Source organism: Salarias fasciatus, chromosome 10 (genome assembly GCF_902148845.1).
Source record: "Salarias fasciatus chromosome 10, fSalaFa1.1, whole genome shotgun sequence".
Lineage (NCBI taxonomy): Eukaryota > Metazoa > Chordata > Actinopteri > Blenniiformes > Blenniidae > Salarias > Salarias fasciatus.
The window spans coordinates 26,673,777-26,684,004 of NC_043754.1; the positions used below are offsets into that span (position 1 = coordinate 26,673,777).

At 54.2% G+C, this 10,228-nt stretch overlaps 1 protein-coding gene across 2 annotated transcripts; it reads right to left on the reverse strand.

Moving 5' to 3' along the window:
• Positions 1 to 61: 61 nt before the first annotated feature.
• On the reverse strand, positions 62 to 7,477 carry lig3 (ligase III, DNA, ATP-dependent). Of its 2 annotated transcripts, none has more exons than XM_030100154.1 (21): positions 7,388 to 7,477; positions 5,653 to 6,179; positions 5,375 to 5,503; positions 4,942 to 5,181; positions 4,693 to 4,844; positions 4,448 to 4,614; positions 4,292 to 4,369; positions 4,047 to 4,215; positions 3,452 to 3,607; positions 3,018 to 3,149; positions 2,859 to 2,938; positions 2,477 to 2,564; positions 2,283 to 2,360; positions 2,054 to 2,177; positions 1,571 to 1,713; positions 1,387 to 1,461; positions 1,160 to 1,306; positions 957 to 1,077; positions 742 to 836; positions 580 to 666; positions 62 to 495 (listed from the first exon to the last, which is right to left on the reverse strand). In XM_030100154.1, exons 2-21 carry the CDS (start codon positions 6,164 to 6,166, stop codon positions 262 to 264), a joined length of 3,009 nt encoding a protein of 1,002 aa, XP_029956014.1. In that variant the 5' UTR covers positions 6,167 to 6,179; positions 7,388 to 7,477; the 3' UTR covers positions 62 to 261. The 2 variants fall into 2 exon arrangements, with proteins under 2 accessions (XP_029956014.1, XP_029956013.1); XM_030100153.1 differs by having other exon boundaries at positions 742 to 839; positions 954 to 1,077.
• Between the last annotated feature and the right edge of the window lie 2,751 nt (positions 7,478 to 10,228).

Below are 10,228 nucleotides of genomic sequence, written 5' to 3' on the forward strand. Positions count from 1 at the left end.
CTTGCTGCTGTGAAGTGAAGCGAGTCTTTCCACTCGTCCACCGCGCCGACGTGAAGAAACAGCAGAAGACGTGAAGGACAGAGACGTTTATTTTCAGTTCATGAGCGGACGTCTGAAACTCTACAATGTTCCCGTAGTGTCTAAACACACACACACACACACACACACACACACACACACACACCCCAAGTTTCAAGGACAACAGCTTGAACCCCTGAACCGAGCGTCCAGCAGAGTCCTGAGCGCGGCGCCGCCGCGGCGTCAGCACGGCGGGACGACCCGCCTCTTCCGGATGCATTCCCAGATCCAGCCGGCGGACACCCGCAGCGCCCGGCTGTCGTCCTCGGGCTCCGACACGGTGTGCGTGGCCGAGGCGGCGTCGTACTCCGGCACCAGGTCGCCGTCGAACGCCACGAAGTAGCGCCTGAGTTTGTGGAAGTCGGGCGCCGAGTCGGGCAGGAAGAGCTTCACGCCGCTGAAGATGTCCAGCAGCGTCTGCGAGGAGGAGACCGCAAGTCAACACACCGGCGTGCTGTAACGGCCGGACGGTCGCCACGGCGACGGCAGAGCTTGACGCACCTTGTCTGCGCGCGGCTCCGGCGCCTGAGGCGGGGCTTTGGCTCCGCCCGTCTGCCCGTTGCTCTGGACGCTCTCGCTCTTCCTGGCCTGCAGGGGGGGAGAGCAGACGGACGTGGGCGGGGCTTCCGGACGCTGCTGCCGGTCAGAGGGGAGGAGTTTTACCTTCTTGGCGGCCGGAGCGTTAGCGGCCGGCGTGCGGGGAGAAGACTTGACCACCTTGGGTTTGGACGGCGTGCTGCTGCTGCTGCCGCCGCCGCCGCCTGTCCAACAGACACCAGACAGCCTTCAGAGACACTCTGAGAGTCTGGACCTGGACCTGGACCAGGACCAGGACCAGGACCAGGACCAGGACCTGGCCTGGATTCCTCTCTCACCGCTCTTCTTCTTGGGCGTGGGCGAGCTTCCTCCGCTGTCTCCGCCCGACGAGCCGGGCTCGTCTCTGGACGGTCCGGCCGTCACCTGGAAGTCGCAGTTCTCCTTGGAGATGCGGAACAGCTCCTGAGGAGGAAGAGGGCGGGTTGAGACGGGGGCGGGGGGCGCTGTGGCGGGGGGCGCTGTGGCGGCGGCGGCGGCGGCTCACCCGCAGCTGCGGCAGGTTGGTGGCGCTCTTCCAGTCCTTGTCGTCGCGGACCCGGGTCATGCGGGGGAAGCGGATGGAGATGCCGTCGGCCGTGTGCATCTCCGACTTGGAGAACTCGGCGCCGGTGATCTCCCAGACCGGAGCTTTCTGGAAACCGGGCAGAGGGGTCAGGGTCGGGGTTCCGTTCGGGGTCGGGTTTGGTCCACGGGCCTTATGTTTGGCCTCACCTCAGGATCACGGATGATGAAGTCTGGATAGTAGTTCTTGATGATGTTCAACCAGCCGGGGATTTTACTGGGCTCCTGCGCGCACACACACACACACACACACACACACACACGAGGATGTCAGCAGTGTGTGGGGTTGGGGTTGGGGTCAGGGGTCAGGGGTCGGGGGCGGAGCCTCTCCCACCTTGCTGATCTTGATGACGTCCAGCTCTTTCTGCAGCCGGGCCAGCATGGCGTCGTCGTAGCCGCCGGAGCACTTGGTGACCGTGCACCACTTCCTGGAGTCCGGGTCGAAGCAGCCCATCAGGAAGCTGGACATGATGCCCCCTGGTGGACAGGAAACGAACCGCTCAGCCCAACACTGATGAATCCTCTGGTCGGATTAAAATCTGATCTTCACATCAAACAAGCTAATCTGTGATCAGTAAAAATGTTTCAGTTACAAAAAAAAAAAAAAGTCTGATACTTAGATTACATTTATGATTAAAAAAAGTAAATTTTAAATGAACTATATTACAAATAATGAGCAGGTTAAATATAAATATTTGACATACAAATATAAAAACTAAATCCTGATTTCAGGAGAATTTCCTGGAACTATTACAGCACAGTGAGAAGAAGTGTGTGTGTGTGTGTGTGTGTGTGTGTGTGTTGGAGTCCTGCAGACCGTTGGATCCTTTCCCGTAGAACGCTCCCAGAACCACCAGGTCAGCTGTGTCGGCCATCGCCCCCTCGTTCAGGTAGTCCTTCTTCACCTTCAGCCAGTGACGCTTCCCGGGCTCGTAGGTGCTCTGACACACACACACACACACACACACACACACACACACACACACACACACACTGACGGACCTGCTGGTCTTTCCGCTCCACAGCTCATATTTAAATGAACTCACCTTCACGTCTTTGAGCACCAAACCTTCAAGACCCTCTCTGATGACTCGAGTGATCATGTCAGCCAGATCTCCTGCTCTCTGTGGAGACACACACACACACACACACACACACACACACACACACACACACACACACACTCGGAGTCACGTTGCGTAGAAACAGCAGGCAGTTGGTCACGTGGGTAAACACTCACCGTCACGTGTTTCATCTCTGAGAAGAGGATCCTGTTGGGGACTTCAACCATGTTATCATGGAGGAACTTCCTGCGTTCAGACAGAGGCCTGCAGAGAACGTCCACATTATAGAGCGTCCAGTCAATACCATCTGCGACCACTAGGTGTCACTACACCACAGACAAAGCTCCATGTCTGCTGGATCAGACTACAGAAGTTAATCCAGGAAAGACGAAAGTCTATTTTAAAAGTTGGACCTAAATCTGTTCATTCTTCGTGACACATTGTTTGAGTTAACAGCTCCGGATCAGGTGACCAGTCCCGCTCTGGCCTCGCGTCAGGACAGAATCACTAATGAATCGTCTGCAGTCAGGCTGAAGCAGAGTGTGTGTGGCATCGTACCGCTCCATGAGGCTCACTCCGTTGAAGTAGATGCAGTCGAAGACGAACAGGCAGACGTTGGCGTCTTGAAAGGCCGCTTTCTGAGGGGACGGACGGAGGACGGCCGTTTGAGGACACTCGCTTTAAGAACAGGCGTGCCTGCTGGTGAGGCGAGCTCACCTTGTGGACGCCCAGCGTCCCGAACGGCAGCGGCTTGCTGGTGTTGGTGTCGATCAGGAGGACCTCGGCGTCCAGGATCATGCTGTGGCCTCCTGGAAACGCCTGAGGGATGTAGTCTCTGAAATGAGCCACCTGGAGGAGACAGAGCAGACCTGAGACGCCTGCTGGACGCCTGCTGGACGCCTCTCACAGCGGTCAGTCACTGTTTCATCTGGACATGTTAATGTGGACAGGACCCAGGACCCAGGACCCAGACCCCCCCCGAGGAGACACCAGGAGGGACGGTGGGACGCCTTCTCCTCATCCACTAAACACCTGAGGACTGGTTGGGCCAACTCCTATGAGCCCTCCTCCCACTTCTTTATTTACTTCAGCTGCCGTCCACCGAGCCCCGTTCAGTGTGTGTGTGTGTGTGTGTGCGCGTCTCCACTCACTTTGTGCGGCAGCACGGGCTTCAGGCTGCGGCTGAAGTAGCTGAAGCTGTCTCCGCTCTTGTGGACCTGCACCCGCTCGCCGTCGTACTTGATCTCGGAGTACATGCCGTTGGGACATTTCTTCATGGCGTACTCGATGGATTTACACGCCTCCGCCTGGAAAAGGTTCCACGCCGTCCGTCAGTCAAGTCCTGTTACATCTGAGCCAGTTTTAGGCTCCTGACCCTTCACCATGTGAAGACCACTTCACAGCTGCTACCGGGATTCAAACCAGGGTCCCTCACTCACACTGAAGCACACAGCTTCAGTCTGACTGTTGTTCTCGGTTGTCTGGGAGACCTTCCAGCATGTCGGGAGCCACGGAGGGAGATGTGCAGAGTCCAGGCTCCTCCTCTGGTCTCTAAAGCCGGAGCCAAGCTACACGCTACTCTGAACAATGCTACATAATACTCTGAGCTGTGCTACAAGCTACCGTGGGTCGCGCTACATGCTACTCTGAGTCACTCTACGTACTACATGCTACTCTGAGTCACTCTACGTACTACGTGCTACTCTGAGTCATGCTTCATGCTCCTCCGAGGTGGAGGCTCCTCACCAGCATGGGCTGAACGGGCGTCATGAGCGAGGCCTCCACCGTCAGCAGCTTCCGGGGCCCCGACCCGCTGGCCGCCTCCTGCTGGTTCCTCAGCACGCGCTCGATCACGTCGCCCAGGTTCCTGGAGGCCTTGAAGGCGTCGTAGGCGTTGGGATCCACGGCGTCCAGCCTGGGGGGGAAGGGGGTCAAAGGTGAGGCGACGCTTCCTGCTGCGCGTGGACAGAAGCGGGCGGACGGACACTCACACGTGCTTGGCGCCGGCGTTCATCTTCAGGTCGTGTTTGATGAGGCGGACGATGCATTTGAGGTCGTTGCTGGTGCATCTGTGGAGACGGATCAAACGTCAGGCGCTGGAGAAGCGTCTCCTGCGGGGGGGGAGGGGTTCTGCGTCTCCCCGTTACTTTTTGGCGATGTCCTCCAGCTCGGTCTGCTGCTCGTCCTCCTTGGTGAGCTGGGCCAGCCGGGTCAGCGACGCGTCCACTTCCTGGATGGTGAGCAGGCTCTTGGCGGCCGGAGGGAAGGACTTACTGTCCTCGAAGAAGATCCGCACCGTCTCAGACACGTCGCCCTGCAAGACGAGCGGAGACACGCTGTTGTGGCTTCAGCTTGTCCTCCACGCCGTCCAGAGGATGTGAAGGCGACCGACCTGCTCCAGGTCGCGCACCATGTCGTCCTGGTTGCTCCTGAAGATGCGGCTGAAGAGCTTGACGATCTGCTTGTCGTTGAGGTTGTAGACGCTCTTCACCACGCCCGGCAGGAGCAGCTTCACCGTCAGGTACAGGTCTCCGTGGAACTTATCTGGCAGGGGCGGAGCCAGGACGGGAACGTTTACATATTTTAAAAAAAACACTTTAGAGGAGTGGGGGCGTGGCTAAACACTGAGCGGGTATCGAACCTCCGGCCGAGCCCTTCCTCAGGAACTTCTCGATGATCTGCGTCTTGACGTTGTAGCTGGCGTTCTCCGCCACCATCGCACACAGCTTCCGGAACTCCCTGAGGAGGCAGTCCTTGTGCTGGGGGTCGCACAGCTGGGAGGACAGGGGGCTGCCCTGGCTGGGCCTGGCGGAGGAGGAGGAGGAGGAGGAGGAGGAGGAGGAGGAAGGCCCCGAACTGCTGGAACTGCCGGCTTTAGCGGCTGAAATGACAGAATGACGTTACACTGTGTGAGGTTCTGTCAGACCTGCGACACTTTCCATGAAACAGTCGCCTCAATGTCCTGCTTTCTGGGACTTCAACACAACGTTCCAGTGGGGTTAAAGGTTAAAGGTTGCAGGTTTTGGTCCAGTGAACACGTCCTGCTACATCAGTAGAGAGTTGAAGAGTCTCACCAGTGAAGCCTGAGAACTTGCGCGGTGCGTTTGAGGACGGGTTGGCGGGAGGAGACACCAGCTGTCCCGACGGGTTCATTTTGGCCTGAACCTTCTTCTTGGGACTGGCGTTGACTTTGGCCATCAGCTCTGAGACACGGGAAACACCAGGATGAAGCTTCGGTTGAATTTGAATTAACTGTTGAAATTGCAACGCCACAACTTCCTGTTTGGACTAATGAGTGGGCTGACAACTGCAAATCTGGCCTTGACCGTACGACAGCTGCGGAGCGTCGTACCTGAGACGTGTTTGTTGACGAGCTCCTTGTCCTCGTCCTGCAGCTCCTCCCAGCCCTCCAGGTCCGTGATGTCCTCGATCTTCTTGGTGGTGGCTCTGGCCCGCTCCAGCTTCTCGAAGATGCACTTGACGTGGTACCACTCCTTCATCTCGCCTGCCGACTCGCTGAAGGGGTTGGGCACGATCTTCCCGATGCGCACGATCCCCTTGGCGATCTTGTCCTTGCACTTCTTGCAGCCGGCGGTGCCGCGTTTGGCATATTCGACCAGGAAGCGCTGTTCCGCCATGTCGGCCTCGTCGGAGAAGCGGCGGTGCGGAGAGGGGCCGGGAGGGGGGTGGAGGTGGAGGTGGAGGTGGAGGAGCAGCCGAGGCGACGGAGGAAACTGACGGGCGGCTCCGGGACGGTTCAAAGGCTTAAAGCGCCAGGAGGCGGGACGCACCTGAAGGAGCTGCAGACGGCGAGGTCGAAGACAAACACTGACAGTCTGGAGGCTGAAAGCAAAAGCTCTCTGCATCCAGAGGCTCCACCTGGACAACGACACAAACACCACCAGGCAGGATGAAGCCACGCCCACCAGCACCAAGACGAAGGCCAACAACATGATGATTACGTAATGTTTCATCGAAACACGACGGGTAAATACCGCCCTCTACTGGACAAACACTGCTCTCCACTGGACAAACACCGCCCACCACTACACCCTTTACTGCTCTGTTGTGATGGTTTCATATTGCACTGAAAGCACTTCGGCTGGCCATTGAGCATTTATAGATTTAAAACTGGGCTTGGACGATTCAGCATCTCAGGTGCTCATGACAGCTGAAGAATTTATCACAGTTTAACATGTGAATTAATTTTACTGATTTTAATCCCCACGATGTAGAACTACATAATATTTATTAGCACCTTTGAGAAGCTCCAGGTCACTGTGGGAACACAGTGAACATGTGTTGCATACAATATAAAAATAAGTAAAATCAGAAAAAGTGAATATTCAGTGTAACATTTTTAAAAACGTTATTAGTTTGAGACCGTTTCAGCAATCTTTAGTTTGGATACTTTAAAGTCCTGTTTCACATTTTCAATATCTGAAACTATTTTAAATTATTGAGAGGAAAGTGACAGACAGAATAAATTAAACTGCCAAGTTTAATTACGGGATTAAAAGAGCATAAATGAGGGTAAATTAAGCGATTTAGATAACTATCAAGAGAGAAAACAAGTTTTAGGTTTAATAAAAGGGACAAAGGGGCAACTACTGGGTCTGAATGACTGTAAAAACATTTTCACAATGGATTTACTGAAATCTTCTCAAGAAATTAGCGGTGGGATTCATCAACAACCCAAAAACTGAGTGAAAATCTCTAAAAGTAATTTAATTTGAATTATGAGCTATGAAATAACACAAATACGGAGAAACGAGGGCAGAATTTGTTTTTATGAATCTTTTCAGAGTGTCAAACCAAACCAAATCTCATAATGACACAAGGCAGGTATTTCAAATCAACCCCAGCCAAAATAATAATAATAATAATAATGATAAAAAAAATCAACTTTGAACACGGAGAAATTAAATAACTTCACATGGAGCACACGTACACGTTAGTTAGCATTAGCATTGGACACACTCACGCTTTGCACACATTTCTGGCTTAAGGAAACAAAGCTGGCAGACTCCACATGGATAACCACACTCACTCTGACACGAGTTCCGACACAAAACTTCACGTTTTACCTTAAAGAAGTTCAGAAATGTTTTACATTAATCTGGAACCTTTCTTCATTGTTGTTAGCAGACAGGTCGGAAGAGTCAAGATCACTTCCGGTCTCAACCAACAACGTAAGAAAATGCTGTGTCCGTTTTTGGATCCAAACATGATTTTTTTTTGTAAATTATGATTTATTTCAAAGATTTCATGTTGCTTTCAATTAATTGTGTGCATCCAGTGCTACAAAGAGAAGGAAATATTAGCCTATGTGGTTATTATAAGATATGTTTCTTTTATTTCGAAGCGTTGACAGGGTTTCCGGTGAGTTGATGGTGCGTTTAAATGCATGATAGAAGCGTGGGAGTTTTTTGTCTTCAAGCCTTTTCTGCAGCCTTCTCTTGACAAAGGAGACATTTAAACCGTCAGCGTGGATCTACCGCCCCCTGCTGTCATGGAGCAGAACAGCCACCAGAAAAAAAATGTATTTCTCCGCGTGTTACCGTCCATCCAGTGCAGGGTCGAGGGTTGCCGGAGCCGATCCCGGCCGACTGAGAGTGAAGACAGGTGCACCTGGACAGGTGAGGACAGAGACACGTCTGGAGAGGTCTCTAGTCCCCTCACAGGACAAATACACAACCACACACACTCTCGTTCACAGCTGGAGACAACTTAAGGCTTTTGACAGTTAACCTCACATGCATGAAACCCACCCAGGTGGATTTTTAGGACTTCTGAGTTCATTCATTCATTCGGCTGTAATACAGCCGCAAACCACCGGGTGGTGTAGTGAGCCACCATAGAGTCTACTCTGCTTTTCAAGTTGAGTGAGAAAAACAAAAAAGAGACATGAAATGAAGTTTGATGGTGAAATGAGACGCGCTTCATGTACAGACGTTCACAGTTTATTGTGAAGACGATTCCTGCTGGACAGGAAATAAACGTGAACAGTGACCACGCAAGCTCCAAAAAAACTGCTGGTTTATTTTTCATTTTTCTCACACAAGAAGCTCTGAATGAAAATGAACTGGACTTTCTCACATTTGTAACACTGATAAATATTTAATTTCTAATGATCGGAGGAGTGGAAAGGACCGTTTCAGTCGGGAGAAGAAGAAGAAGAAGCCCTCTCTGTTTTCACATCAGTACAGCAAGTCTGTGGGGGCAAAACCTGCATTAAAGTGCAGACTGGGGCAGGAGAGGGGCAACTTCCAGACCTAAAGTACCCCGGGGGGCTCGGGGGCAAAACGTCCCCCTCACCGTAGCTTATGTTTAGCACTCTTGCAACTCAGTAACTCAATCGGAGCGCCGCACCTGAGTGTTGAGGCGAGGCGGCGGCGGGTTCACGCTGCGAGCAGCGGCGTGGAGAACACAGCGGGTAAGACTGGTCAGCAGTGAAGGATTCTGGGTAATTGGGTCTGGTTGTGGACGGAGTGCTCCTGAAAGCTCCCCGATACGACCCGGCGGGTTTACATGGCGCTACATGCTACACGCTAACATCAACAGGTTTGATTTAAAACGGGTTTGATTAATCGATCAAACTGAATACTAATCAGGCCGTGAAGTGCGAACCAAAGCAGAGACGGCGAGGATGAGGACGCTGCTCGCAGTGTGACGCTAACAAACACACCAAACCACCCAAACAACGGAACTCACTTCATGTTTCAACAAACCACAGGTCAGATTCAAACGGTCGAAAATAAAGGAGAAAAAGAAAGAAAGAGAGACGCCGTCCGGCTCAAAACGGAGGAGTTCCAGGACGAAGGCCGGAGACACGTTGGCACCCAGAAAGAGGAGCAGTGGGGACAGAGCAGGAGGCAGGGTCCTTCTCTCTCTGTTTGAAGATACATTCGTCATCTTTCCATGAGAGGAGCCGTGAAACCAAACGCCTCCGAGGCCGTTCACCCGCAACCTCCTCATGGAAACAGCTCTAATACAGTATGGTGCTGGTGAGGGTGGGGGTCGGGGGTCAGGGGGCAGGGGGCAGGGGGCAGGAGAAAGCAGCTTCAGAGAGGAAAACCCTTCAGACTGGATATCATATGAAAAATAACACCCAGTAGGGGGCAGTAACAGCCTCCAGCAGAGGGCAGTAACAGCCTCCAGCAGGGGCAGTAACAGCCTCCAGCAGGGGGCGGTAACAGCCTCCAGCAGGGGGCAGTAGCAGCCTCCAGCAGGGGCAGTAACAGCCTCCAGCAGGGGGCAGTAACAGCCTCCAGCAGGGGGCAGTAACAGCCTCCAGCAGGGGGCGGTAGCAGCCTCCAGTAGGGGCAGTAACAGCCTCCAGCAGGGGGCAGTAACAGCCTCCAGCAGGGGGCGGGTAGCAGCCTCCAGTAGGGGCAGTAACAGCCTCCAGCAGGGGGCAGTAACAGCCTCCAGCAGGGGGCGGTAGCAGCCTCCAGCAGGGGCAGTAACAGCCTCCAGTAGGGGGCAGTAACAGCCTCCAGTAGGGGGCAGTAACAGCCTCCAGCAGGGGGCGGTAGCAGCCTCCAGCAGGGGCAGTAACAGCCTCCAGCAGGGGGCAGTAACAGCCTCCAGCAGGGGGCAGTAACAGCCTCCAGCAGGGGGCGGTAGCAGCCTCCAGTAGGGGCAGTAACAGCCTCCAGCAGGGGGCAGTAACAGCCTCCAGCAGGGGGCGGTAGCAGCCTCCAGTAGGGGCAGTAACAGCCTCCAGCAGGGGGCAGTAACAGCCTCCAGCAGGGGGCGGTAGCAGCCTCCAGCAGGGGCAGTAACAGCCTCCAGTAGGGGGCAGTAACAGCCTCCAGTAGGGGGCAGTAACAGCCTCCAGCAGGGGGCGGTAGCAGCCTCCAGCAGGGGCGGTAGCAGCCTCCAGTAGGGGGCAGTAACAGCCTCCAGCAGGGGGCAGTAGCAGC

Bases quoted from the DNA above. Each gene is read 5' to 3' on its own strand.
- lig3 (XM_030100153.1), bottom strand. From the start codon at position 6,166: ATGCAGAGAGCTTTTGCTTTCAGCCTCCAGACTGTCAGTGTTTGTCTT. The intron at 5,504-5,652 runs GTACGACGCTCC...CCCGTGTCTCAG, and splicing joins CGTCAACAAACACGTCTCAG to AGCTGATGGCCAAAGTCAAC. The intron at 4,845-4,941 runs GTTCGATACCCG...CGCCCCTGCCAG, and splicing joins GAGGAAGGGCTCGGCCGGAG to ATAAGTTCCACGGAGACCTG.